This window comes from Sminthopsis crassicaudata, chromosome 5 (assembly GCF_048593235.1).
Source record: "Sminthopsis crassicaudata isolate SCR6 chromosome 5, ASM4859323v1, whole genome shotgun sequence".
In the NCBI taxonomy this organism is placed as follows: domain Eukaryota; kingdom Metazoa; phylum Chordata; class Mammalia; order Dasyuromorphia; family Dasyuridae; genus Sminthopsis; species Sminthopsis crassicaudata.
The window spans coordinates 61,270,948-61,290,055 of record NC_133621.1 but is presented as its reverse complement, the minus strand read 5'-3'; the positions used below and the strand labels follow the sequence as shown (position 1 = coordinate 61,290,055).

General features: G+C 33.7%; 1 protein-coding gene across 4 annotated transcripts in view; it reads left to right on the top strand.

The window, feature by feature from the left end:
* ARHGAP21 (Rho GTPase activating protein 21) overlaps positions 1–19,108 on the top strand; it is a 128,675-nt gene that overhangs the window by 37,529 nt on the left and 72,038 nt on the right. For all 4 annotated transcript variants that reach the window (XM_074266949.1, XM_074266947.1, XM_074266950.1 and 1 more), the window contains exons 3-4: positions 10,330–10,509; positions 16,345–16,369. In XM_074266949.1, the coding sequence (XP_074123050.1) occupies positions 10,330–10,509; positions 16,345–16,369 (205 nt within the window). The remainder of the gene's footprint in view (positions 1–10,329; positions 10,510–16,344; positions 16,370–19,108) is intronic.

The following is a 19,108-nucleotide window of genomic DNA, read 5'->3' as shown; positions in this document are numbered from 1 at the left end:
AAGTGAGTGAGAGGAGAGGAAGTTAAGGCAGCAAAAGTAGATGGCTTTGTGTAGGAATTTAAGAAAGAAGAGTTTGATAGCTTTGTGGGAGGGTTGTGGGGGGGGGGGAGACTGGGATTTAGTGAAGGTTTTGTTTTTGTTCTTTTTAGGACAGGCAAGTCCTGGGCCAACTTGAAGGCAATGGGAAAGGAACCATGTCTAGGAAGAAGTCAAAGATGGGGGTGGGAGTGAGGTGTCTCCTGATTGAGATTGTAAATGTAAAAAAATGGGAGCGGTAGGGATTAACAAAAATGGCCCCTTTGTTACATCCATTCTCACTGAAATCCTGAGTTGTCTACGATAATTAATCTACCATTTAGAGACTTGCTACAGTTTTTGAGTAATTATTATACAAGTTTTCTGGTGCCCAAATCACTTTAAAAGAAGGAATGAGGGGCAGCTAGGTGGCACAGTATATAGAACATTGTTCCTGGAGTCAGGAGGATCTGAGTTCAAATATGACCTCAGATAATTGACACTTACTAGCTATATGACCCTGGGCAAGCCCAATTAAAGCAGTTACCTTGATTTAAAAAAAAAAAAAAAAAGGGGTGGGGTGGGGTGGGGTTGAGGGAATTAAGAAGGGGTCCTTCCTTTTTAGCAGGATTGAAGCAAACTTATCTTTATAAGTATTAATTTTTCAAAATTTTCTTTCATGATCATGAATTTGACAAACATCAACTATTCAAGAAAAAATTGTATGACACTGGATATTTTATGTATGGGGTGTGTGTGTGTGTGTGTGTGTGAGTGTGAGAGAGAGAGAGAGAGAGAGAGAGAGAGAGAGAGAGAGAGAGAGAGAGAGAGAGAGAGAGAGAGAGATCTAGTACTACTATTGTTAAACAGTAATTTAAAGTACAGTTAATTGAAAAAGTTACCTAATTTCCCTTTTTGTATTTCTTTAAACTTTGTTCTAAGTATTTGTTTTTTTTAAGAATACATGCAAATATTAGTGATTTTTGTGCTTGGTTAAATATTTGTTATTTCATTACAAGTTATGCTCCATTGTAAAAACAGTACATGTAATTGTGTCACATAACACATTTATCTTTGCTTTATTAATCTGTTTCTTGGCAATGAGTATGAAGAGTGAATTAGCTTATGAAATTGTAAACTAAAGTAGTACCCATCGTAGTATCTTAGAATGTTGTAAGTGGGAGATACTGAGAAAGATTGTTAAGAGAAGTTGTGACTAAGATCACATAGTTTCTTAGTGTTGGGATGAGACCTAGATAGGACATTGTGCCATCTGAATTGTAGGCATAGTATCTTAAGATAAATTTACCAGAATTATGGGGCTAGGCTTAGACTTTCCAGTCTAAAATGGCCACAAACATTGTAGGTAGTTTCTGGCTTAGCATATGATTTTTTTTTCTCTTTATTTTCCTTCCTGTTTTCTTTTTTCTTTTCTTTTTTTTTTATTAATTTTTATAACTTTTTTTGACAGTACATATGCATAGGTAAATTTTTTTTTTTTTTTTACAACATTATCCCTTGTACTCCCTTCTGTTCCGAATTTTTCCCTTTCTTCCCTCTACCTCCTCCCCTAAATGGCAGGCATTCCCATACATATTAAATATCTTATAGTATATCCTAGGTACAATATATATGTGCAGAACCAAATTTTGTTGTTGTTGCAAAGGAAGAATTGTATTTGTAAGGTAAAAATAATCTGGAAGAAAAAAAAAATGCTCACAGTTTACACTCATTTCCCAGTGTTCCTTTTCTGGATGTAGCTGATTCTGTCCATCATTGATCTATTGGAATTGGATTAGCTCTTCTCTATGTTGAAGATATCCACTTCTATCAGAATACATCCTCATACAGTATCCTTGTTGAAGTGTATAATGAATGATCCCCTAGTTCTGCTCATTTCACTCAGCATCAGTTCATGTAAGTCTCTCGAAGCCTCTCTGTATTCATCTTGTTGGTCATTTCTTACAGAACAATAATATTCCATAACATTCATATATCATAATTTACCCAACCATTCTTCAATTGATGAACATCCATTCATTTTCCAGTTTCTAGCCACTATGAAAAGGGCTGCCACAAACATTTTGGCACATACAGGTCCCTTTCCCTTCTTTAGTATCACTTTGGGATATAAGCCCAGTAGTAGCACTGCTGGATCAAAGGGTATGCACATTTTGATAACTTTTTGGGCATAATTCCAGATTGCTCCCCAGAATGGTTGGATTCTTTCACAACTCCACCAACAATTAGCATATGATTTTAACAATGCAGTAACTGAATGTCTCAAGTTTAAGCATTTAGGAGCAGTTGTTTATATGTGTGTATATGTATGTACATACATGTTTGGTTAGTTGGTTGTTGCAATTCACCCTCAAAAAGGACCAAAATGACATTACTGTGTTAGAGTTGAATTAATAGTGTGTCCGACTGTCTGACTTTGATTCCATGCTTGTCTTCAAGAAGGTGTTTGACAGCATGGCAGAGCACCAATCTTGGAGTTGCAGGTTCAGTCCCTAAAATTCATAGCCTCTAATCCATAAAATGGGGACAATAACCTTGCACTGTGTGTCTAGATCATAGGGCTTAGATGAGAAAAGTGCTTTATAAACTTTAAAGTACTACTTTATGGCTGAAAACATCATGCAAAAAAAAAAAAAAAAAAGCATGGGAGCAAACACACAGCTTCGTCTCACTGCGTCGGTGACTGGGAAAGCTCGAGAGCATTGTCCATTGTCCAGAATCCAGGCAAGCATGCCCTCATGAGACAGACGTACTAGACTGATGAATTTCTCTGAGCACCCGAATTTGGATCACTATATTTTATTATCTTGAGAAATTATAGGCCTGGTACAAGTTGGAAATGGAAAAAGAGCAAATGTGTTTTCTGTGTAGAAATTTTTGTAACAGTATGGAAAAGAACAGTATGTTTTTTTTTTTTTTTAAGTATGAATGGATATGCCTGTGATACACAAATTTACCATATTTAAGTCCTCTCAGCCTCACCTTTTCTGACCACACATGAGCACTTTCCCTGTGTGAGTTCTCCATAAAATAATTTTTTTTAGCAAGCATACATTTGGCTTTTGAGCCAAAGCACCTTTTGTATAACTAAATTCTTTTTATTACATGGAATATACATTTATTTTAGGATTGATGTTCTACAAACAATGTTTGAGTAATATTTTTTAACATCAAAGTTAATCATAGTTTAAGCTATTAGCCATGGGGAAAAATTAACTAAAGGCCAAATATTAAAATCAAATTAATTTATTTCTGGTTCTCAAAGGTTTTTGTTTCTGATTTTTATCTTCACACACATAAAGGAGCACAAAGCATTAGCAAATTTAAATGAACTTGATCAAAGTACAGACACTAACAACTGTGTTAGCCACATTTTTAAGGGGATATTTACCTTTGAGAATTACTTGTACCAAAGAATCTAGTAGGGAAAATGTAATTAAGCACATATTTTACTGTTTGCTAGCAGTGGGGAGAGGTTGATAATGAGGGTATAGATAAAATGAAGAAAAATGAATTTTTAATCTTTTTGTTTCCACTTTTAGATTTTTTAATTTATTCCCTATTATTAATGCTTATAACTAGTGTGAAAATAATAATGTTTGATGTTTGATTGTTGATGGTTTCTTTTAGAATTGTCAGTTAAGTAGCACAGTAGAGTACTGGTCTATAGTCAAGGAAGATGCATATTCCTGAATTCAAATCTGGCCTCAGACACTTACTATCTGTGGTCCCTGGGCAAGTCCCTTCATCCTATTTGTTTTAGTTGCCTTGTTTATAAAATGAGCTAGAAAAGGAACTGTCAGATCACTTCAATCAATATCTTTGCCACGAAAACCCCGATTATAGTGCATCAGACATTACTGAAAAATGACAACAATCTTTTTCTAGATACTATCTTCCTTTGCCTTTTTCTGCTGTACCTACTCTGTAATTTCTCTATTATCTACTTTCTTTGTTTTTATCCCCAAGTTATTTAAAACTGTTGAATTGGATCCCCCTGCAAATTACTTTTAATCCAATTTCAACTGGGCTATTATTGTTACATAGAAATCCTCTTAAGTCTCAGATTTATGCTCTGTCATCATTCTTGTAGCAGACATTAAAACCTTTCTCCTTTCTTCCTCAATTCAATTTTTTTAGCTAGAAATCCAATTAAATTTCTATTAAACATATAGTGTATATAAGGTAGTATGCCAGCATTACAGAGATAAAAATGAAACAGTCTGACCACAGGCCACTCATTTGGTTGGAGGAGCACAGGATATGAATTTGCAGAGTAAGAGAGTTAACTGCTTCCTAGAGAAGGTGAATATAACTTGTAATCTGAGTCTTAAAGAAAAGAGAGAATAAGGGTTGAATAGAGAAAGCATTCCATCAAGGCGGGGGAAATAGCTTGTGTAAGTGCACTGAGGTTTAAAATAATTATTGCATGTCCTTACCTCTTTCTACTTTTTGCCCTGAAATAGGGCACTTGATGGTACTATCAGAGTCATGAATCTTCTTGGGATGTAGGGCTGTCTCCTTTCCAAACTACTATGCGTCAAGTAATACTGCTGGGCCTAGAAACCTGTGCTATGAACTTTCTGGGGAGAGTCTTGGGGTTAACAGCACTGTCTGGGTTTCTTTAGTCTATCTCTGGTAGCCTCTTCAATAGTGATCTTCCAGAATCAATATGTACATTTTTTCATCTTAGACTCACAAAGTACATAATTGATCTGTCATCAATTTTCAGAACAAGTAAAGGAACCCAGACTGAGATGCCCTCTTCCAGAGAATCTGGTCCATGACTCCCCTAGAATAGCCAGCTATCCTCATCCTTGAAAGGAAATAGAAGTGGCAGAGGCAGCAGGTGGGGGGTGTTGCAATATTCATTTCTTCTCTCCTTTGTATTTATTCAAGTTGTCCTTCAGTCTTTCACTAATATAATATGCTCTCTACTTATCCTTTCCTCTCAGGAATCTAAGCTTTCATTGGGATTGTGACCCATAGTCTTTCCACATGGGGAACATTTATCTTTAAAATCTACAATTTTTTTTCTACTCTCTTCTAACTGCCAAAATTAGAAACCATTATTCCTAGACTCTTCCTTTCTTCTTCATGATATTCATTCAGTATCTAAGAATGTCTCTAAGATTTTTAATTTTTTCTTCTCTGGGCTAAATATCCTTCAACCATCATCTAGTATAATATGGTTTCTAGTCTTTTCTCTGTCTTGGGTGTGTTCTCTCTGATGTTCATTCTTACTCATCTATGTCCTTCTCCAAATGATGGTTACCAGAACCAATCAAGAGCTCTCTGTAGTGGGACTTTTTTTTTTTTTTTTTTTTTTTTTTTAATCCCTCTAGTGCAGGACATGAGGCCTCTTGTAGATGAGGCAGCTAGATGAGTGCTAGCTTTTTTTTTGGCCACCAACCTTATCAGTGTTGACTTCTCCAAACCCATAGTCCTTTTTTTCAGATGAACTACAGTTGAGCCATTTCTCTCTCCTCTTGTACTTTGTATATAGGAACTTAAGTAGAAGACATTCCATTTGTCCTTTTAAATTTCAACTTACTTGATTTGGCTTAACATTATAGCCTAAAATCTTTTTGAATCACAGGATTGTAGAAAATAGAACTGGAAAGAAACTTAAGAGATCATCCTTAATTTGTCATCAATAGATTAGCAGCAAATTTATTAAGCATGCCATACCATTTTTATCTTTTTCCAAAGCACTGATAAAAATGACATGTTTGAGGCCACACAGGTAGGAAATACAGAGCTAAGAATTTACACTCTGGTTCTCTGAATTAATATCTAACATTTTTTGAACATTAGATCCTCAAAGAGAGGATCTCTTAAAAATGAATGTCTCATGTAAATAGTTAAGATTTCCTAAATAGATATATTGAGAAAACATGAATATAAGATGGAAACAAGAAATAGGATTCACCAAGTGTGCTTGTGAGAGGAAAAGCAATAGGAATCAAATTGTTGGGTACCAAAATTGGCTTTTCTGACAACCATGGAAGATTCCATAGCAAGGTCATTTGGCTGTATAAAAACTCAAGGTTGAAAGATACCATAATAAAAGATAAAAGCTGATTTTGTTTTTAATGTAAATACAAAAAATGTATGTTATATACATAATTACACTTGTGTGTATGCATACATAGATCTCTGTGTATAAATAGTTTTTATTTCTACCTACTTTTCAGTCTTAAACTACTCCTTTTCAAATGTCCTGTACCTCCAGCACATTTTCCCTTTTACTGAGATTATAGCTCCTACTTGTTCTTCCCTCCTCCTCCTGACCCCATACCTAAAGTTCATTCTTTCTTTAATGTTGCCTCTTAAAATGATTATCTTTCTTCTTGAATCGGATACCACATCCTCCATGAAGCCTTCTGAGATTCCTTCTTATGATCTTGAGCAAGTTAGTTAAGTGCTCTATCTACCTCAGTTTTCTTACTCTCATCAAATTGGAATGGTAGTAACAGTCCAGGGATGTAGTGAAGCTCAAAAGAGGCAATAATTGTCAAAGTGTTCTGCAGGACACAACACTTAGTGTAGTACTTAATGAATATTCCTTCTCTTTCATTCCCCACTTTTCCCCTCTTGGTTTTTTATTATTGTATATTAAAATCAACAACAAACCTTTTGATTTTTGTAGGTTTATCATATAGTTTGAAATTGCACTAAAACTCGTGTCCAAGTTAGTTTATTTGTTGATTCTCCAGAATTTTCTTAGTAAATTATCATATCATCAGCAAATAGACAAAATGGAGCAAAACTATTCCTCTCTCTATATATGTACCTTCTGCTATTGCTACTATATCAACTAGTGAGTAATGTGCTTATTGTACATACTTGCTGACCACAAGAAACCTGTCTTAGAAACATTCTTTGGGACCCCATTGCTTGCTAACAACAGAGAGACTTCTTTATCTGCCCTTCAAAGATGACCACCCCAGAATCTTTCTAGCACTCATGTCCTTCAAGTCAAAGCCTGCCTTCTTAGACTTTACTTTATGCATTATGTGCTTCATCCACACTGGATTACAAACTGCTGCTTGCTTTCCTGTTCTGTGTATATTTGTACATGTTAAGCCCTGAGTCTGTGACAAGGCTCTGCTGTGTCTGCTTCACATTTTATGTTTTAAAGGTAACATTTTGTTAATCTCTTCTTGTTTCAAATCTCATCTCATGTGCTGTCTTCTCAGATGTACCCAATTAGAAGGGAACCCCTTATCCTTGCTTTGTTCTTGGCATCTCTGTCCTAATTTGTAACATGTTTACTTTAATACAACAAGAAATTATTAGGTACTTGTGAATGTTCAAGATGCTCCACTGTGTGGAGCTACTTTGATGAATGTATAAATCTTATCCTTAAAACTCATTTATACCTTTTCATTCCATTGTGCCTCCTTTGCAGGCCTTCTAGGAGATCCTCTGTGAGGGCCAATCCAGAGTGCTGATGGTCTGCCACTTAACTTTGTAGATGAAATAGAGGACACACACACACACTCCTACTGTCTATTAAATGTAAAATTCATTTAGCACCTCCCTCCGCTCCCAAGACGCAAGCAGTCCAGTATAGGTTATACATATACTGTCATTTTAAACATATTTCTATATTAGGCATGTTGTGAAAGAAAATCAGAACAAAAGGGAAAAAGCGACTAAAAAAAAAAAAACTGAAAATAGTGAGCTTCGATTCATGTTCACTTTCCATAGTTCTCTCTCTGACAGCAGCTGGCATTTTCCATCCCAAGTCTATTGGAATTGTCAGTCATACATTAATAATGTATTATTGAGAAGAGCCACGTCTATCATAGTTGATCATCACATAATCTTGCTCTTACTGTGTTCAATGTCTCCTGGTTCTGTTCACTTCACTTAGCATCAGTTCATGTGAGTCTGTCCAGCCTTTTCTGAAATCAGCATGCTCATCATTTCTTATAGAAAAATAATACTCCATTACATTCATATACCATAATTTATTCAGACAATTAATGGGCATCTGTTCAATTTCCAATTTCCTGCTACCACAAAAGCCCATGTGGATCCTTCCCCCATCAGCCCCAGTAGTGATATTACATAGTTCCAAATTGTTCTCCAAAATAGCTGGATCAGTTCACAGTAACAAAAAGTTAGTATTTCAGTTTTCCCACATTCCCTCCAACATTTATTATTTTCTTTTCCTGTCATCTTAGCCTATCTGAGAAAGTGAAGTAGTGCCTTTTAGTTGTTTTAATTTGCATTTCTCTAATAAACAGTGACTTAGAACATTTTTTTTCATATTACTATAGATGGCTTTAATTTCTGCATCTGAAGAAATTGACCATTTATCAATTGGAGAATGATTGCATTCTTATAAATTTGACTCACTTCTCTATTTTAGAAATGAGGCCTTTATCACAAATGCTGGTTTAAAAAAATTTTCCTTTTGCCTAGGTTTTGTTTGTGCAAAACCTTTTTAATTTAATGTAATCATAATTATCGCATTTTGCATTTCATAACATTCTCTAGTTCCTCTTTAGCCATAAATTCCTTCCTTCTCCAAAGATCTGACAGGTAAACAAACCATTCCTTGCTCTTCTTATTTGTTTATAATCACCTTTAATATCTAATAATGAATCAGTTTTGACCTTATCCTTGATATATAGGGTGTGAAATGACTAGAAGACTCTTGTTATATAATTTATGTCCAGAAAATTTTGCTAAAAGAATACTGTTATGAAAAAAAAAAAAAAGAGTTTTCTTAAAAGAAGAAAGTTTGGGTCATTAAAATAATATAGTATTTCAAATACAACTGCACTATTTCTCAAATGGACTGCTTTCTTATTTTCTACCATAAGCTCCATTTGCTATTGATACATAAATCTGTTTCCAAGGTGTATTATATTAATATACACCTTCTTCTAGATATCATAACCTGGATAATTTTGTGTGTGTGTGTGTGTGTGTGTGTGTGTGAGAGAGAGAGAGAGACAGAGACAGAGACAGAGACAGAGAAAACATATGGTTCAACCAAACACTTTTGAGTCATTTTGGTCTTATTTGGGAGACTCTGTGATGGGGTCCAAAAGGTCACTGCAGTGTCGTCTTCAAATAACATCTGGAAGACAACGTATTCTAGTTTTTTCTTCCTTATGAATTCTGCTGAACATCCTCTGATAGCCAGTAAAGTCATAGAATAGGTCATAGGTTTTTTATTTCCTATACCCTTCAGTCAATTGTGTGATCATTTACAAAAGCTTTCTAATTATTGAGTATACTTTAATTTTGTTAGTCAAAACATTAATGTTGTTTAATTTCCTTAAAGTGAGATTCTCAGAATTTTTTACAGAGTTCTTGTTTTTATTTTTTTGATGTCATATGATGAATTTGACCAATGCCAATGTTTTTCATAATTCTTTTAAAAATTTAATTCAATTGCAATAGTTCATCATGTAATACTTTTAATTTTGGTATGATATTAAGTACAGTTTTTACACTTAACTCCTTAAAAAATTATTTTTCTTCAAAGTGTTCTAAGGACAATCTATTTGTGTCAGTATGCTGGGAATCTCCAATGTGTAATGATTAATCTATAGAAATCAGCTTATCTTTTGGGTGGGTTATTTTTATTTGTCATTTAATTTACTCTTTTAAATGTGGACACTAATAGGATCCTGGAAATAGGTTTAAAAAAAAAAAAAGCTTTTTTTCAGAATTTTGGGGGAAAAAAATAAATTTATATTCAGGATTTTGAAGATGTATAAGATTTTTTTAAATGGGAACTGAAAATCTATTGTTAGTGAGGTATTCACTTGGTTAGCTCCTGTTTAAAACCATAGATTGGGCAGAGGAAGAACTTTTTTCTTTTGTAGTTCTTAGGGCTTTATATTAATTATGTGGCTATTATAGTTTGGGTGAGTGCTTTACTTTCTTTGTACTAATGAATAAATTGTGTCATTGCTTGATGAAGTTGTTTTTTGTTGATCTTAGGAAAAGAGTGGGGGGGTTGATTTTGAAACGTGTACTTTGTTAAAATGTGTCAGTAATGAATGTATACTTTATCTCTTAACATGTAAAGTACAATATTATTTTTATACCTTAATCAGGGTCATTGGAGATTTGGTGATACAGATCTTTCTACTAGAAGAATTTGTAGAAATTGTTTTATGGTAGTGTTTCAGTGAATTGTTTTGTGTTTGCTTATTTTTAGGTGAAAAGGACTGGATATCACAAAAGTTGTGATTTTTTTTTTTTAAGTGTATCAAAATTGTATTGTAAAACAAATTTTTTCTTTATTTTCATTCATTTTAGGTAGCCAAAAATAAAGATGGGAAAGAACAAAGTGAAACAGTATCACCATCTGAAGATGAAACATTTTCTTGGCCGGGTCCAAAAACGGTTATGTTGAAGAGAACATCTCAAGGCTTTGGCTTTACATTAAGGCATTTTATTGTTTATCCCCCAGAGTCTGCTATTCATATTTCTTGTAAGGTAAGAGAAATAACTAGAATTGGGGGTATACAAGGGAAAAAGTAACTTTACTTTTCTAAATCGATTGTTTTTTATCTACTTTCTCTCATTTGTTTTTACTTTCTTTATAATCTCTACATTTTGAATTTTATTTATATGTGAATTTTATATTGGTAACAAACCTGTCATACTACTAAAAATTTTATATAGAGTTGAGAGTTATAATACTAACCCTAAAGTATATGAAATGAAATGTAAATAATTGGATGTAGTTCTGTTCTTAAGTGTACTTTTATCCTTCTATTAAAAATGTTACTGGATTTTCCAAAACCTTTCTCCTTCAGGACCTCTTGTACCTTGATTTTTCTTTTCTCTTTTTTAATTTCCATTAATCCTAAGCAGGTAGAAGTTGGTTGGAAAATTAAGTGGCTGTACTGAAATTAAAACATTTGAATCAGAAATTAGTAATAGTAATGCTGTGACCAAAGTGCATTTCACATGGTGGCCAAACCTAATGATTACCTTTTCTTTACTTAGCTAACCTGATGCCCAGCCAGAAAACATAACTAGTTATTGGAGCCATAATTGAATTCCTTTTCCAAGATGTTTCAATACCTGCCCAAGGTTTACCTCCCTATTATTATAATCTTCAAGGACCTGAAGTCACCTCTGTATCATCCAGAAGCATTGGAGTAACATGTTAAATCCTAAAAGATAGTTCCTCACTAAAGTGATTATAGCCATTGGTGTGCCTTGCCTCCTGCTTTAGGAATACTGACTTAAAAATAGTGTGAAACATGATTTTAGAAAATATGGAGGTGTCTTTATGATTTATTTTAGTACAAATTTTTTTAATTTATGCTTTTGTTGATTGGTTCTTAAGGGAATCTGAATTGGGGGTATTAAAGCATTTTGGATAAGTCTTAAGTGACTGCAGTTGTACTTTCTCTCTTCTAAAGAGTTAGTTGTAGAATGATAGCTGCTTCTAAAATTACTGGATCATCTGTCCAGGTCCTTAATAGCCTTAGGATCAACTTTTAAAGTATCTTTGATTGAGATTGGAATTTAGAAGTGTTGACTTCCATTTTGTATTTGCATCTTCTAGAGGGGTTTAACCTATTACACTTTTTTTAAAAACATAGTAAGCAGATGAAATTATTAAGTATTTTACTGAATTTTTATTGTATATATGTATATGTGTATAGATAGATACATAGATAGATGTGTATGGATAATATGTTTAAAAATGTCACCAAAATGAAAAAAAGAAAAGAGAGGGAAACATCATTACTCTCGGAAATTGTTGTATTGACATTTCAACCTAATGTTCATTCATTGCAGATACTCTATCCAAACAAGTTTTACAATAGCAAAGTTAATATTTAGTTCATTGTTTATTGTGTCTGTCTCATAGAATACTGTGCTAGGGTGGGTGGAGGAATGCAGAATTTAGATAAGATAAAGCCCTGCACTGAAGAATTTAGAGCCTAGGATAGTAAGGGGATGGGGTGGGGGTGACACTTAGAAATAGTTAGAATTAATTAATTAACATCAGGTAACTACATCTGAAGCATAAGCCAAGATCTATGAAGTCCAAATGAGAAAATATTATCATTGACTTGGAATCAGGGAAGCTCTCCTGGAAGAGGAGACATTTGATTGAGATTTTAAGTAATTTTAAGCTAAGTAAAAGTACATGTTATTAAGGGAAGGAGCATTTCACATAGAAAAAGCAGTTGCAGAGGCAGCAAAGTTCTGGTTGTATAGAAGAAAAAGAAAGCAAGTAAGCCATGCTTAGAATGTATGGAAGAGAAATTTTACTTACGTTTTTAGTTCATGAAATTGTGTTTGTTTCTAAGCCTTTTTTTTTTTTTTTTTTTTTTTTTAGATTTTTTTTTTTTTAATGTTACAACAACAAGACCTCTTGAGCCCACTTATCAGACAACTTCCTGACGTGAACATTTGGCTCAAGTTAGCCATTGTACTGTGATCAGTTCCATTACACTCTCCCTTTAATAATTTATGCTACTACTGCCTGAATGTTACAGCTTAGCTCTCTTGTTAGCAAGCCAGGACAAAGCTTCTTAGTAGATTGGACTATGCCCAAGACCAAAGCTTCACTCACATAACTTGCCTCTTAGTCCTTCAATAAAAAAGCCCTCATTTAGTCCAAGGCCAGAGACTCAGGTATTAATATCTCTTGTTTCTAGGGCATTGTCTGTAGGAAAGGCTGGTAATATCTGGCCCAGTCCTTAAAAGGACTGGCAACTATCTTTGCCATTAAAATGATTCTTCAGGCTGGCAGCATCAGTCAGAAGGTACTTCATTCCCATCCTGCAGATACCCTTACTACTTACTCTCCTAATTCTAAAAATTCCTGCTTTCTATTTGAACCACTGTAATATCTACTTCCATAGTATTCTCTTGGAATTCATACTCTTTTGTCAGTAAACTTCATCTTAGACCTCTTCTCCCATTCTCTTTTCTGGCTCTTACAAAGATCTGACTTACTCCCAAAAGACATTGTAACCTTGGCTGACCTTTCCAGTACCATGGTCTGAGAGGGAAGAATACTCATGAATTAGATTAAAACAGCTAGCTGTGCTGTAGTAGATAGAATTCTGGACTTGGCATTAGTTAGATCTGAATTCAATCAAATGTGGTCTCAGACATTTAATAGCTATAAGGCCCTAGGCAAATTACATAGTCACTATCTAATTCAGTTTCCTTATCTGTAAAATGGGGAGAATAAAACTACCCCTCCCAGGTGTTAAGTATAAAGTGAGCTGTTTGTAAAACTTTAAAACAAACCTTAAAGTGCTACATAAATGCTAGTGATACTTTATCCTCCTTTGCCATTTTCATATTCTCTTTTTATTGTTAGGATTTAGTTTATTCTCTTTTGAAGTTAACTCTATCAAAATATTACTTAATGTTGTTATCTTCATATGTTATCTGTCTATCTTCATTTTACTCTTTGTGTGTGTGTGCTTGTTTTCTCATTTAATTCTTTTTTCTCAAGTTCGGTCTTTCTATTGCAATCCTTGCTCTTAGATGCTTTTTAAAAACTGAAGTAAAATTAAGTTACTTAAATGACACAACTATAAGTACTTCAGACTGGTCAAAATCTATATAATTTTGCAGTACATTTTAGTAAAAAACCTTTTAGCTCAGCTTTTCAGATCATTTAGAAATGATTAAAGATATTCAGGAACTTTGAGAGAACACGATTTGAATTCAGGAAGATTTGAGTCTCATTTCTATCTTAGATATTTTAGCTATTTATATGCCTTTGGTCAAACTACTTATCCTTTCTGAGCCTCAATTTCCTCATCTATAAAAGAAGGGGTTTGAACCCAGTGGCCTCTAAAGTGCTTTCCAGTCTGTAATCTTTGGGAAAAAATTTTGCCTTACTTTAAAAATAATCTACATTAGTTAGAAATGACATGTAACTATTTAAACTTCATGATTTTATAATGTCATTTTTCTTCAGTTTTGATTAATTTTTAGGAAGGGTTCAGAAGAGAAGCAAATCTGATAGAAACACATTTGAAAATTTTTGGGTTTTGATTATGTTTTTCCATATACTTATAAACTCAGCCTCTTATCTTGGCTTTCCTTCAGATAGTCCACATTTTAAAGTCTCTTCTTGCTCATTCCTTCCACTCTTCCTCAGCCTTTACAGAAATGATTATTCCCTTTATAATAATCCTTACACATTCCACATCAATGGCCAAAAATTATGAAGTCATTTTTCTATCCTCCTTTCTCTCCTTCCTAGAGATGTTATTTGTCCTTACCCTAGTGTGCAGTCCTTCCCCTTCTAAGATCTCTCTATTACCTCTGTTCTGACTCCTTTCTTCCCTATTTTGACTCTATAGTTAATTACTTCATCATTATACTGTCTTCTGCTTTGGAATTCTTTAGTCCTTTGTCATGCTCCCTGTCATATTCACAGGCTTCTTAAGGATTCTGGAAGAAGTCGTACAACTATGTTGACAGGATCCTCTCCACATGTAAACTATTTGATCTCATCTGGTTCTTCACTGTTCTAAGACATTCTTTTTACTCTTCCATTTTTGTCCTTCAGTGCCCAGAGAAGCTTTCCAAAATACACTCTTTTCAAGCCTGCACCATCACCTCTTCATCCAAAACTTAAGTAGAGGAGGAGAAAATGGGAATCAGTGCCTCAGCTTTCATCTTTACAATAAGGGATAAGAAAAAATTCGTGACAAATAGATTCTTTTTGCTTAGTGTGAAGTAAAATTTCTTGCTTAGGGAACTCACATTCTAAGGTACCCAAAGAACTCATCCTTTTTTCCCCTCAACATTTTTTCTAGATGATCTCTTCATAAGTTCAATTACTATTTCAGTGTGGAAGATTTCTTAGATCTGTATCTTCAGCATTACTCTTCTCTGAGCCTTCTCTTTCATCACCAGTTGCCTTTTAGATATTTCCAACTCCACATCTATTAGGCTTCTCAAACTCAACATGTCCAGAATAACTATTTTGTTGTACTCAGAACCAATCCCTACTCCCCTTTTTCCTAATTTAACTTTTTGTACAAGATAGCCATCATCCTTCCAGTCAGCATATGTATCAAAGCTGAAAGAACAGGTAATTATTTATGGTCAGATGAAGGAATTTCAGAGTAATAGATTGTCAAGGTAGAAGTCTAGTGAGTGATAGCAAGAGCTCTGTGTGTGCCTGAGGTGGTTTCTGCAGTTGTAATTGGAAGAGGTTACTGAACTAGAAAACAAGAATATTTGAGGGGACAGCAAGTAAATACAAGTCCCCAGACATAAGGGCAGTGGTTGAAACACCTTTAGAAAGGAGAGAGATTGACCAACTTCTTCATGGATGGGTTAACAGGCACCAGGAACTTGGATAGACAGGACATCAAGAGGGAGTGATCTTGAAAAGTGGGAGAGTTTGCTAATTGGAGGTGACTAGGAGAGTGCTGTAAGTGACAGTGAGGAAGAGGTGACAGTTTCTCACCTGGTCCAGCTTACATATGGAATGTCAGGAGAAGAAGATTTTTTTTTTTTTTTTAATTATTATATATATATTTTATAATATTATCCCTTGTATTCATTTTTCCAAATTGCCCCCCCTCCCTCTATTCCCTCCCCCCGACGACAGGCAATACCATACATTTTACATGTGTTACAATATAGTCTAGGTACAATACATGTGTGTGAATATCATTTTCTTGTTGCACAATAAACATTAGAATCCGAAGGTACATGCAACCTGGGCAGACAGATATTAGTGCTAACAATTTACATTCGCTTCCCATTGTTCCTTCTCTGGGTATAGTTATCTCTGTCCATCATTGATCAACTGGAAGTGAGTTGGATCGAGAAGAAGATTTTTATTCCTTGCTGACTTTATTCCTCATTCGATGGTTTCCACTAGTCTCTAAACTGATGAAGCTAATGGTACTTTTAAAATTCATAACAGTGAATGTGTGAGCTGTTCAGTATAAACAATTTAATAATTGTTTTAAGGTGATCTACAAATGGTGTACTATAAAGATTATTGTTGGTCTCTTATTTTTCTAACATCTTTATAGTACCAAATTCAGTTTGGTTTGGTTTGGTAACAAATTGATGTATCAGTTGAAGTTGAATGAATATATTACTTTTGGTGACTTTTTTATTTTTTATTTTTTTAAAGAAATGTCAGTCCACAAAGTTTTATAAGTACTTGTTTTTCAATTAATGCAAAAAAAAAAAAAAAAAAAAAAAAAAGGCACCTTAAGGGAGAGCTGCTGGTTTTAGTAAAATGAAATTTTCAATTTAATTTTCAGGGATACAACCAGACTTTATTTGTATTTGCTTTTTCTTTCATAGGATGAAGAGAATGGAAACAGAGGAGGTATGTTTATGAACTTTAATTTTTCTACAGATGTTTCTATGGCTGCCTTTTTTGCTCCTTTAGATGATATTAAAAGAGATGCTAGCTTTAGAGTTTAAAGATATGAAAATGGTCATTATGAGAATGCTTAAGCTCATTACGTACTGTAGGTTATAATTGTTCTACTTTACTTAATGTACTACATTACACTTAAATTAGAAACATGACTTGATTATTAATAGTATGCCAGTGGAACTTATGTTTGGCACATGCATTGTTATACAGTGGCACAAATACAAGATACAATAACATTGGCCATAAATTTGAACTTTCTGAATGATTCATATTCTTTTTAAATGTGCTGACTCCCTTGGCAAGATATCCTCTATGCTTGATTAATTAAGAAAGATTTTCTAATTTCCTTTGAATGACGACAGAATAACCACTGAGAAGAAGGAGTAGACCATCCTTTGCTTAGAAATGCTAGGGGAACATTCTGGGGGGGTATACAGTTCTCTAAAGTAGGGAGGGTAATAAGGATGATTCTTAATTGGATGTAATTACTTGGTTGCTGCCTTGAACTAATTATAAAATGCTACTTCCTGTCCCATTAACCTTATTATTTTGGAACATAAAATGGCAGTTTGACATGTAGAAGCAGTAAACTTAGTTAAATATGTGATATACTTAAAATCTATTTCTGAATTATCAGAAATGAACTGTGATGTGAGATTAGCAAAAACAAAATAAAATTATTGCAAGTCTATTAACTTATTGTATGGAATAAATAAATCATGTGTGGACAGAAGAGTTTCAAATCCCAAAGTCCTTTTCCTTCCTAAAGCTTCTTCTCTTCCCAATTTGTAATTTATTCACCAATCCAGAACACTTGGGAAAGAACTGCTTTAGACAAAGGCGTCTTAATCTTTTTTCTTTTCCCTTTGGATCCCTTTGGCAATGGCCTTATTAAATCTGTGAAATCCTTCTCAAAATAATGTTTTTAAAGGCATATACAATAAAGGACAGAATTACAAAGGAAATCAATCTTATGAAATAACATCATTAAAATTTTTAAAAAGTTCACAGAGTCCAGGTTAAGAACCTTTGTTCTGAAGAGTTACTTTGCATAAAATGTAGAAAAGTACCTTCCTTTAGGCATATGTAGAATATGGATGCCTAGGCTTCCTATAGTCTTGAGAAAGTAAAATGTGTTATGTACATCCTAGATCAGATCCTGAGTTCATTTTCCTACATATCATGATTCTTAGGTGTAGTTAAAGTAGTGCAATTTAATAAAATGTTTTTTGGTGTTTGAAAATCAGCATAATAGAGTTTTTCAGTTAAAAAAAAAAAAACTCTACAATATATAAATTTATCTGAATGAAGAAATGTGTTAATAAGTTTCAAACAGCTAATTTAGGAATGGAGTTTTATAATATATCCCAGATAAGAGTTTGAGGTTGCTTGTATGTAATTTATAAATGTAATGCCACTTTTTAATCTCCTTGTACTTTGTACCTCTTTTTCTTCCTTGATTAATCTATTCCAAGTTTTTGAGATTATAAACATTGTTTTAAAAAGATAACATGGAGTTGTAGCTTTTAGTGGAAAGTTTAGATATCTGATTTTCTTTCAGAACTTTTGGAGAGCCTAAAAATTCATGATTATGTAAAACTGATAAAAAGCTATTTTTTTTCTTCTTTTTAATTGTTTAATTTCTTTTAGAAGTATATTCTGTAATATATTCAGGTTCTTTTTTCATTTTGTTATCTTACTTTTTACCTTGTGCTTTTCTATTCATTTTCTACTTTTTCCTTTTGTGAAATGTGTGTACGTATGTTTAAAAAGTAATAATCTTCATGAGAAAAAAAAATCTGATTTAAACAGAAAAATTTTAAGGGAATAATCAAAGGTACACAGGTAATACTGTTATCTTAAAGACAGTATAATTGAGACAGTATAATTGAGACAACTAATCTCTCCAAGGAGAATCCTGTTAACAGTAACAAAACATAATGAAGGTTTGTTTTGTTTTGTTTTTTAAGACCACTAAGTTGCTATCACCTTTTTCCAACTGTTATTTGAGCAGAAATTGTTCCAACTTTTTTGAAAGTATACCTCTTCTCTCCTTTCCCTGCCCAGGTTATGAACATTCATCTCAAGTATTTCATTGTCTTTTAAGTAGCAATAAAGTACATTTTTAGAGAAACAAATAAGCCCTTCCCCTATCTAAAAGTTTTAGTTGTTTGTGGACTTGATTTATGAGGGCTAATAAAATTCTTCTTTGAAACACTTATAGGTTAGGCTGCAATTATTAATCACTTCCTCGGTGTTAAACATTGTTGTAAGAACTGAAGACACACAAAGAAATGCAGAAATAATCCATACTCTCAAAGAATTCCCATTCTAATGAAGGAGAGAACATGTAAACATATCTGTACATACCAGATGCATGTGGTATAAACAAAAGCTCTAATCATGGAGAGGAGGCAGTGGAATGCAATAAAGGAAGGCCTCTTTTTTTTTTTTTTTTTTTTTTAATTCATTTTTCCAAATTATCCCCTCCCTCCCTCCCTCCACTCCCTCCCCCCGATGACAGGTAATCCCATACATTTTACATGTGTTACAATATAACCTAGATACAATATATGTGTGTAAATACCATTTTCTTGTTGCACATTAATTATTAGCTTCCGAAAGTATAAGTAACCTGGGTAGATAGACAGTAGTGCTAACAATTTACATTCACTTCCCAGTGTT